This window comes from Ornithodoros turicata, chromosome 1, assembly GCF_037126465.1.
Source record: "Ornithodoros turicata isolate Travis chromosome 1, ASM3712646v1, whole genome shotgun sequence".
NCBI lineage: Eukaryota > Metazoa > Arthropoda > Arachnida > Ixodida > Argasidae > Ornithodoros > Ornithodoros turicata.
Genome location: NC_088201.1, coordinates 3,026,005 through 3,036,078, shown reverse-complemented (window position 1 = coordinate 3,036,078; position 10,074 = coordinate 3,026,005). Strand labels below are relative to the sequence as shown.

The following is a 10,074-nucleotide window of genomic DNA, read 5'->3' as shown; positions in this document are numbered from 1 at the left end:
AACGAGGATGACAAGGACGACCATGACGTCGTACCGTCTGCGCGGTCAGCGCCTGTCTTTTTCTTTTTGGTGTGTCAGGGCTTTCTCCTTTTGTAGTCGACAAACCTGGTTCCCTAGGGGGAGATTAGGAATGGAAAGGGTGACCAGGCGCATGGAGGATTTCATTGTCCCCCCAGAGTGTTCCTGTGTGCAGTGTGCGGAGGCGGGGTAGTTGGTGTACATTCATCGTGACGAAGCAGCGCAAGGACGCGGACAAAGAAGGAAGACAGGACGACTGCTAACTCTCAACTGACAGTTTTTACTAAACAAAACATGTTTATATACACAAAAGGAGGAGGTGGAGCCTGTTCCTAGCAACGTGACACCATGCGATTAAACTGCAACGTGTTCCCGAGATAACTTATCTCCCCGGGGGAAGAGGCTCAGTGACGGAGCGCTTACGCATTGATTATCGTCGTGTTTAGTAATGAAAAAGGCCTCTACTATTTCCCTGGTTAGCTGCTCATTGTGTACTGATACCACTGTGCTGTGTATACTGTGCTATCAGTACACAATGAGCAGCTAACGAGGGAAATAGTAGAGGCCTTTTTCATTACTAAACACGACGATAATCAATGCGTAAGCGCTCCGTCACTGAGCCTCTCCCCGGCGGAGATAAGTTATCTCGGGAACACGTTGCTAGGAACAGGCTCCACCCCCTTCTTTTGTGTATATAAACATGTTTTGTGTAGTAAAAACTGTCAGTTGAGAGTTAGCAGTCGTCCTGTCTCCCTTCTTTGTCCGCGTCTGCTTCAGAGCACTGAACAGCTAACTAACAGTCGATGCTCTGAACCAATCAGGGAGCGCGGACGGTGTAGCGTCAGCGCAAGGTCACAGGCTAGTTCTGCTCTCCACCACCGTCGCGCACGGTCGCTTTTTTGCGGCGCAAATTCAATTTTTCGCGATAACTATAACTCTGTGGGGTGAATTACTTCCCATGGTGGATTTTACTGGCCTACTTAACAGTTTTACAGAAAGAAAACAGGGCGTTAAAAATTACTTCTGCGCTCCGAGTTTCGCACGCGAGCGCTCTCTTCCAACAGCTCTTCACGCCCCAGCCTTTGGAGGGTGCACGAAAAAGAGGTATCATGCTCCGTCACGTGACCTCTTCACTCCTCCCCACGAAAGCGAAGAAAGAGAACGCAGGACGTGGAGCAGCAGCAGAGCAGAGAGTAGAAAAAAAGAGAAAGGGAGTAAGAGCAGCAAAGCGAGAGTGTTCAAGCGCTTCAAGTGTCGTTTAAAAGCTGCTCCAGGAGCACGAAACAGGACTTATTTATAAATCCCACTTCGCGGACCTGTTAATTTTTAACTGCAGAAAGTTAGGAGCTTTACTCATGACCAACAATGTAGCTTTCTCATCTCAAACCCATTTATTACTTTTTTCTCCCATGATTCACAAAACATTAACATGCTCAAGCACAACAGCCACACTGTTGCTTGGTCTTCCTAATTGTTGAACTGTGATGATGACATTTCTACAAAATGACCCATGGTTGCCAGGCTTTAATGAGGTGACCATTAAGGTTACCAGTGAAAGACTGTCTCGTCCAATGAAAGAGGGATGGCTGGTTTGTTTATGTACATGACGTCGCCTCTGAGCGAATGGCACTGATAAGCTCCTGGTTTATGAGGAAGATGAACCTTAACCCTGCAATCTGCAAGACAATAAATTGGTATTAAAACACCAAGAAAACACACTGGTAATCCCAAAACAGCAGCTGAGGGGTGCACAGACGTAAAGCCATGAGAGTGACGCAATTCCAGCTGGAGGCCATATTACTCCTGACCGCACATCCCTGTGAACGTCAACATGCCCATGACCGTAAAGAGGGCTGCACCCATGGTCCATGGCTAAGCCATGGGTACAAAACGCGATTGCTGTTTTTGTGCATCATTCTGTGACGTCTTTCAATATCAAGTACCACACTGTATTTCAGTGAAATAAAGCTTTTGATTGATTGATTGATTAGCGAATGCTGCCACGTACTGCTGGCCACTCACAATGAGAAACAAAAACACCCGATAACACCCGAAGGCGCAATTATTGCCCGATTTCTCCCCGAATTACAGATTTAAAAATAGGGCCCGATTTTTACCCTCCGAACCTGAGAATGGCATTTAACCCGAAAAAGTTACTCCCTAATCATGCTCTACAGGAAGAATATTGGGGAGGAGGGGGGGGGGGGGGAATACGACGCCCAATAAACGGTCCCGCATTGTAAGCGGTTACGTTATAACGTGGTCTCCACTGTACTCAAAGCCCGCCTGAATCAAATGCGTGAGAAAGCAAGGTGACTGGTGGTGGTGTACGGCAAATCGTGTTGCTGCTTCTCTAACAACTTACTTACTACTTACTTACTATACTTAGGGCCTGACTTTTTAGGGTTAAACCCGAATCTACCCGAAAACATCCGGGTCGCGTGGCACACTCGTAAGCGTGCATTAAAATAAAGTTTGATAACATTGCTAAACATTAGTTCCATGATAAGACAAATTTGTATTAAACAAAAAAAAAATCACCCGAATACACCCAAATTTCTGACGACAGAATATGCCGTAACGGGATTTAACCCGAATACACCCGAATTTTCAAACGAAAAATATCACCCGATATTTACCCCCCGAATTTGGCCAAAAATAAAACCCGAAAAAGTCAGGCCCTAACTATACTACTTACTTCGACCACAGAGTTGTTATTCAATCTGTGTTTGTTTCCAGCCAGGACCGGTTTGCTGTCCACGTAGATGGGACGCTTGCCTTCATTGGCCAGGATGAACTCGCCCGTATTGCGCAGCTTTATGACGCCCTGACGCCTCGACACCTTCCACGCCGGGCCCTCGAGCGACAGGTCCACGTCTATCGTGCTGTCTTTGGTGACTCGTCCCAATGTGATCTGACGTCCAAGACGCAAAGCAAGTGGTTTGCTCATTGCATTGTGATCAGTATACTGTACTACCCGAAGTTACCGTTTCTTTATTTGTTGATACTGTCGGCCCTAAGGGCTAAAAGCATCAACAAAGAAATATTATTCGCTGCGAGATCGACCTATAGGGGGCGAAACTGTCACCTTTCTAGCGCGGATAACACGTGGGCCAATGTTCAGAGTTGATGGATCTTTTCCGTAATTCTAGTATATATTCACCGGAAGATGACTGGTGCGATACCTGTTCGGTTCCCCAATGCTCCACCTACAGCGGTAAGCGCTGAATAAACGTGTAAAAGCAGACGACGCGTCCACACAATGGTAGTTCATAGTTTCTCCGCAGCACGCCGACTCTGTTCGATCTCGGAGCGAATAGCACCGTGAAAGCACTAGAGAGAGGAGTGGTGACAGCTTACGCTGCCATAGCAACAAATTTCAAAGCCTAGACAGGTTTTTTTTTTTTATCCTTTACAGACTTAAAAAAAAGGAAACTGTGAGAGCAGCATTGATGCAATTTTTGCAGGCGAGTTATGTGGTCTCGCGGATACCCTGTGGGAAAGTGCATGCAACTACTGGTTGGCCTATAGTTTATATTTATACCATTACCATACTAAAATTCATTAATTAACTTTTCAATTAAAATGTTTTCGAGAAAATGTGGGACAGGAAAATTGGAAGCAATCGTTATGTGAATCCATCCCCTTTTATCCTCAAAGGAGCACGTACTTTGAGATATAAATCGCCAAATTTTGGTATGCAAATGAGCTGAAACCAGAACAATGCACTTCTCAAAGGGAAGAAACGACATGACTTTTAGCTTATCTGGGCCGGAAAGCGGTACAGTAAAACCCGCGGATAGCGATATCGCGTATAACGATATCCTTCGTAAAACGATTGTTCATGATTTTACCTTCAAAATATACATTGTTTCTACGGGGAAACAACCCGCGTATAGCGATGGAGACCGCGGTTCCGAGTACTCGTATAACGATGTTGGGCACTGTCCCATGCGCGTAACCTCGCGGCGAAAATCGCCGCGATAAGATGCAGTAGAATCTCGATGATACGAATCTCACGGAGTAGCGGAAAAAATTCGTATAATCCGAAATTCACATCAAAAGAATTAAACCAAAATAAAAATTGAGGCAAGAAAATAGACGGCGACTGTTCATTTTCAAATACTGGCAGTGAAAGAGGTAGGTTGTAACGCTTTTTTGTCTCCGTATTTGGCCAATGCTGCTCAAATTCGCGCGATGATTCAAAAGGCCTAGCACATGCTTTCCACCCGCGAGTTGCGCGACAGTGTTCTAAAGCGAGCTTCTCCTAAAGCACACAGGCGTTAGGTGAAGCCGACTTGCGGAATGGTGACGGTGTAGTGTTGCCAGAAGTTGTCCTGCTATGTTCCCTGGTTCCCTCCACGAGTTCTGATCGCTGCTTTCCCAAGCCAGTGCGATGTCACACAGCTTCGCGTTTTTTTTAGCATCTGTTTCTTTTTCTTCTGCTACACGCGGGGTGACGCGCGACTTTTTGGAGATGCGCTATTTACGTCATCCCTCTTTTAACGATGTATCCCGTATAACGATGGAATTCGCGATTACCGTCAATATCGTTATACACGGGTTTCACTGTATATCGGGCCCAACAGGTCAGTGTTTATTCCAATCAATTCGGTCACTGCAAAACACGTGGCCCTCCGACATGAATGCCCTTTCCCTCTTTTTGCGCTGTGAGGAGAAGTGCATGGTTTCAGTTTCCGCTCATTTGCATATAAAAATTTAGTGACTTATACCTCAAAGCACATGCTCGTTTCAGGATATTTAAAAAAAGAGGGTGGATTTAAATAGTGTCCGGCTCCAATTTCCAGTAAGACATCTAATTAATAAATTAATTAATCAATTTTAGGTAATTCGTCGTCCACTGGTTACGTGCGCTTTCCGACAGGATGCCTGCCCGGCCGCATAACCCACCTGCGAGAACCGCAGTAGCTCTCGTAGATTTATTGTAAAAATTCGCTAAATAAATAAATTGCCGTGCATGTGTATTTTTGTGCCAATATAAAAACAATTCTAATAATACTGGGAGGGGCAAAATTACCTCCTTTGACCTCATCAGGTACCTGACAAGGCGACCACGCAGCACAGCCAAGGTCTGGTTATCAAAATCTGCAGGAGTAACACCTACCAAAAAAAAGAAAAAAAAGAAAAAGGAAACGAAGAAATGGTCACGCAATTTTTTTTTAAATATTTCAATCGTCTCACCAGTGACGCTATCAACGAGGACCTGCCACTTGGGCAATTCATTTTCCAGTTGGCGAATTTCTCGTTTCACGTTCCGGTCGGCCAAGAAAAGTTCTGAACGTAAAGCAGGAAAGCCAGCTTATCATCACATTGCAGGGAAGTACGAGTAATTGACATTTCCTGTCATGTGCCTACCTTGTTCCAACGTTTCATCTTTGGGGGAGCTGAAAGGTGACAAGTCATCAGGTTATAGGTCATGGTTGGTATAGGTATGGTATAGGTTATAGGTAGGGCCTGACTTTTTAGGGTTAAACCCGTATCCGCCCGATATTTACCCCCCGAACGAAATCTGTAAAATTTGGGTTTAACCCGAATCTACCCGAAAACATCCGGGTCGCGTGGCACACTCATAAGCGTGCGTTAAAATAAAGTTTGATAACATTGCTAAACATTAGTTCCATGTTAAGACAAATTTTTATTAAACAAAAAAATCACCCGAATGCACCCGAATTCCTGACGACAGAATATGCCGTAACGAGATTTAACCCGAATACACCCGAATTTTCAAATGAAAAATATCACCCGATATTTACCCCCCGAATTTGGCCAAAAATAAAACCCAAAAAAGTCAGGCCCTAGTTATAGGCCATGTTGGTCACATGTTAGGGACAAAACTAGATCTGTGCAAATATTCGAAAAACATCCAGTTTGAATCGAATAGGCAATGCTATTCGGACAGTATTCGCGTGCGATTTTGAGTGTTCGCAGTTTTCGAATATTTTTCTAATCTTGCCGAGACGAGGTGACGCAAGGTGAAGGTGAACTTTTGTTAGCGCAATTTCACGTCGGCATTGTGGACGAGTCGCTTTTATCGCTTTTAAAATACACCGCCAAAGAGTCCGGTCTTTATCGCTTTGCGCACGAGACCGAGGCAGCCTCAAATTCGCGTATCTGCATCTGTATCGTATCTGCACATCTGCAAGGGTGTAGGGGTGGTCCGGATAAGTCGCCGGCGGTGTACGACATACAGTTGTTTTAGGAGAATTGCACAGCACTGCCAATAGACTCGGATAAATCGATCAATAGTTGTAACAGTTTTCTGCCTGAAAGCATTGCCCCGTTCCATGATGCACAACACAACTGTTTCAGCAAAACAGCAACTTACTTCAGTTCCACATCATTCAGTGCCTCCTCGGCGTCGGAAAAATTGAGTACGTAATCTCCCTTTGACCTGGAAGGAACTGGTTTGAAAGCGCAAGATACAGCGATGAGAAATCGTCCAATAAGTTTCCAATTAAGTGGCAACATTGGTGACGCACCTGCTTGGTCTGGCAACAGGTAGTACTGCTTCATGAGTGTCCAGTGACACATCAATGACTTGGGAGTTCTCGAGGACAGGAATATCTCTATATTCTTCTCGTAGAGCTCCTGGAAGGTCTCCAGTGTTGGCTGTGATGTCTGAAAGACAACAGCAAAGTAGGAAACCCGTGACGGATGTGAAAATTACGTTGGTTCTATGGAGAGTTCCGATGGCGTTATCCGAAAAATCAGAGAGTCTGAAAAATTGGTCTACTGTATTTATGCTACTAGTAGTTTTATGTAAGTTATACTACCATAATTTCACGCGTATTAGCCGCGGGTTATGCAATATTTTTTTTTTTCTCACGGCGCTCTGCAGCTTATCCACCGGTGCGGCTTATCTGATGACTATTTTTTTCCTGGTATCTTCCCCCATACGCCGATTTTAACGAAAGGGCCCACAGTGTCTGTGGAACAGCACCGCCCTGCCTATGCACGAACAGTCCGTAACAGGGGCGGGTCAGTCCACATTCGAGTAGATTAATCTTCCTGGTACATTCCCCAAAGTAGCTTTAACGAAAGTGGTGACAGTGATTCATGTCTTCTGGAAGACCACTGACCCATCAATCCACGAAAAAATGCCCAACGAGGGCACAATCCGATCTCGGTAGAACTCTAGAGCCGACCCCGGAGTATGGACCACAGGGTTTATGGCCTTCCCTTATGGTCTCCTTTGTCACACAAATCGCTCGTCCCGTATTGCCCGCGGCTTATCTGTAGAGCCTGAAGTTTTCGGGAAATATTTTTTTCTAAATTCGGGGGGTAAAAATCGGGTAAATAAACGTCTGCACTAAATTCATGCGAATTCGGCTGAAAAAACTTCTATTACGCTAAAATCGGGGAGAAATCGGGCTCAGTTATTCAAACTAACTGCAGCGGTTTGGTACAAAGGGTGATGCAACTGCATTTTGCTGCCAAACAAGTAAGTTGGTGCATTCCTACAGACATCCCAGAGAGGGCAATTTGCCGGGTAAAAATCGGGTTTCACCCTAAAGAGGCAACCTTCAATTCGGGGTGCAAATTCGGGGAAGAATCGGGTAAAACCCTAAAACTTCAGGCTCTACTTATCTGCCAGAAAATTTTCGAAGCTTCCCTAAAAAAACGCATCCTGCGACTTATACGCACGAAATTACGGTATCGATACCTGCACATATTACTCTCGGTAGTCTTCCAACCGTAGCAAAAGCTATTTTTGGAGTCGGGGGGGAAAAATCAGTCTGGTGACCGAGTTTTCCAACAAGCTCCAAAAGAACGTTATAAAAGGACTCACCGATACTATCGTGCCGAGAAGGCGCTCTTCTTCCTGACTGAAGAGGGCCTTGGCCTGTATGCTGGCTAGCACATCAGGATGCAGCTGCTTCATGGCAGCCACTGCCATCCTACCCATGGTTTTCAAAAATCTCATTTAATACGTACAAATTCGTGCCGGACCACAACCTGTATCAGTGCCATCGTACGGCGACCAAAAGAATGTTTGGAACGGCACTGCTACTGTCTTATCATCTAAAACTGAAAATGGCCGTAAGCCGTTTATGGGCAGAGAGTAAGCAAAAATGAAATTAAGACTTATGCACCGAAACTGCAATAATAAAAACACACCAAAACTAGTCTTTGCTACGAGAATTCCACCCATACGATTGTGGATGTAACTGTCATAATTGAGTGCCTCTAAATGGTTTATAAGGGTGTGTGTGTCTTTTTAAACGCAAATTTTTTATTAAAAAACTATCAGAGCTGCATAAATTTTGTTTTTCGCAGGCAGGTTTTACGGCCAGGCGGACATCCTGTAGGACAGGCTATGCAACTACTGGACGACAAATTAGCTAAAATTCTCTAATTAACTCGTTAATTAGACGTTTTATGGGAAACGCGAGACTGCAGAATTGGAACCAGTTATTATTCAAATCTATCGTTTTTATTAAACGTCCTGAGATGCTAACGCACGTTGAGACATAAATTGCCAAATTTCTCTGCAAATGAGCCAAAAACAGAACCACACACTTTTCTAGTGCAGAAATGACATGACCATGGCCTTATCTGGGCCGGAGAGCCGTCTATCTGGCTAATAGATTAGCGCCTACTCAATCAGCTCCATCACTGGCCCTCTCGCATGGAATGCCTGTCGCTCTTTCTGCCCTAGAGTAGTGTGCAGCTCTGGTTTCGACTCACTTGCGCAGCAAAATTTGCGAATTTATATCTCAAGGTATGTTCGCTTCTCAAGGTGTTTAATAAGGACAATGGATTTTCATAATGACCATCTCCAATTCTGCTATCTCACATTTCCCATAAAACATCTAATTAATACGTTAATTAAATAATTTTAGCTGATTAGTCATCCAGTAGTTGCATCACTGCCCTACAGGATGTCCACCTGGCAATACAACCACCTGCAAAAACGAAATAGAAAATATAATTTTTATTAAAAATTTGTGTCGATTAAAAAAAATGCCCTGTATATTATTATACGGTAAAAGACATCAAATCCAGGCTAGACGTCTTGAATGTTCTTTGGTAAATACATGGAAGTAAGTTGTACAATGTGTACAGTATGTACATGACCACATACTTACTTCGAAATGGCTGGGTCATATAGTAATGCATACCACCTCTCCTTGATCTCCTGCAGCGTAAAGTTGCAGGAGAACTTGACGCCACGGAAAACTGTCTCGAGGTCTGTGGTCTGGCAAAATATCAAAAACGAAAGGACACTTCCATACAGGCTGCTCTACTACTCGCAAACTTATGAAGGGACGTTGGACCAAAAGATACCTACTGTCAATGTGTGCTATAAAAGTTTTAAAACAAACAAAATTACAACTGCTTTCTAATATGTACTGACTTATATTATACGCTCTTTCTGTAAATTCAGTAATCAGGCCCAAACTGACTTTTTTGCATTAATTTCACAACACCACTGTCGAAACACCACTGTTGCCAATGAAATGAATTAAACAAAAGCCTCTCGCACGCATGACAGCCACCTCATGTTTGTTCACATGTCTTTATGTTGGGCACTAAACATGACCAAATTTGAAACAAAGTGCGCTCTATGACATGGTACCTCTTACTAAAGCACGTGCAAACTCGCATAATCCCGAGGGTGAGTTACAGCCATGTCACATGGGCAGTTTGAAATGGCAGTCGACTCAATCGGCTTTGATGTTCTCGAAACCAATTAGACTCAAAGAAGCTGTGGTGCAGCTACACAGCAAAGCAGGATGGCCATTGAGAGCTCAATGTTCACAATGGCATTATATTGCGCAAAAAAGTAAATAATGCAATGTTACTGTACAGCTAATTGTGATGAAAGAAACATAATGTGGTGAATGTTTCTTTACAGAAGAATAGTGTGGAACACCGCATGCATGAATATACAGTTTCGCATCTCAAACGCCTTCAGGAGTCTAAAACAGAGTTCTCCATCAACTTGATAGACAGTTGATCCGACTGTGTTCCAAGTGTGCCCATGTGACAACTTCCAATGGCAGCAGGGTTAATTGACAGTGTGTTCGATGG

At 44.1% G+C, this 10,074-nt stretch overlaps 1 protein-coding gene across 1 annotated transcript in view; it reads right to left on the bottom strand.

Annotated features, from left to right (window-relative positions):
* Positions 1-1,384: 1,384 nt before the first annotated feature.
* Positions 1,385-10,074, bottom strand: part of LOC135377308 (microspherule protein 1-like) — a 32,061-nt gene continuing 23,371 nt past the window's right edge. Inside the window, exons 7-15 of the mRNA XM_064609645.1 lie at positions 9,129-9,238; positions 7,829-7,937; positions 6,519-6,657; positions 6,365-6,440; positions 5,395-5,423; positions 5,221-5,313; positions 5,057-5,139; positions 2,717-2,932; positions 1,385-1,694 (exon numbers count right to left, since the gene is read on the bottom strand). Of these exons, the coding sequence (XP_064465715.1) occupies positions 1,614-1,694; positions 2,717-2,932; positions 5,057-5,139; positions 5,221-5,313; positions 5,395-5,423; positions 6,365-6,440; positions 6,519-6,657; positions 7,829-7,937; positions 9,129-9,238 (936 nt within the window). The 3' untranslated portion in view covers positions 1,385-1,613. The remainder of the gene's footprint in view (positions 1,695-2,716; positions 2,933-5,056; positions 5,140-5,220; positions 5,314-5,394; positions 5,424-6,364; positions 6,441-6,518; positions 6,658-7,828; positions 7,938-9,128; positions 9,239-10,074) is intronic.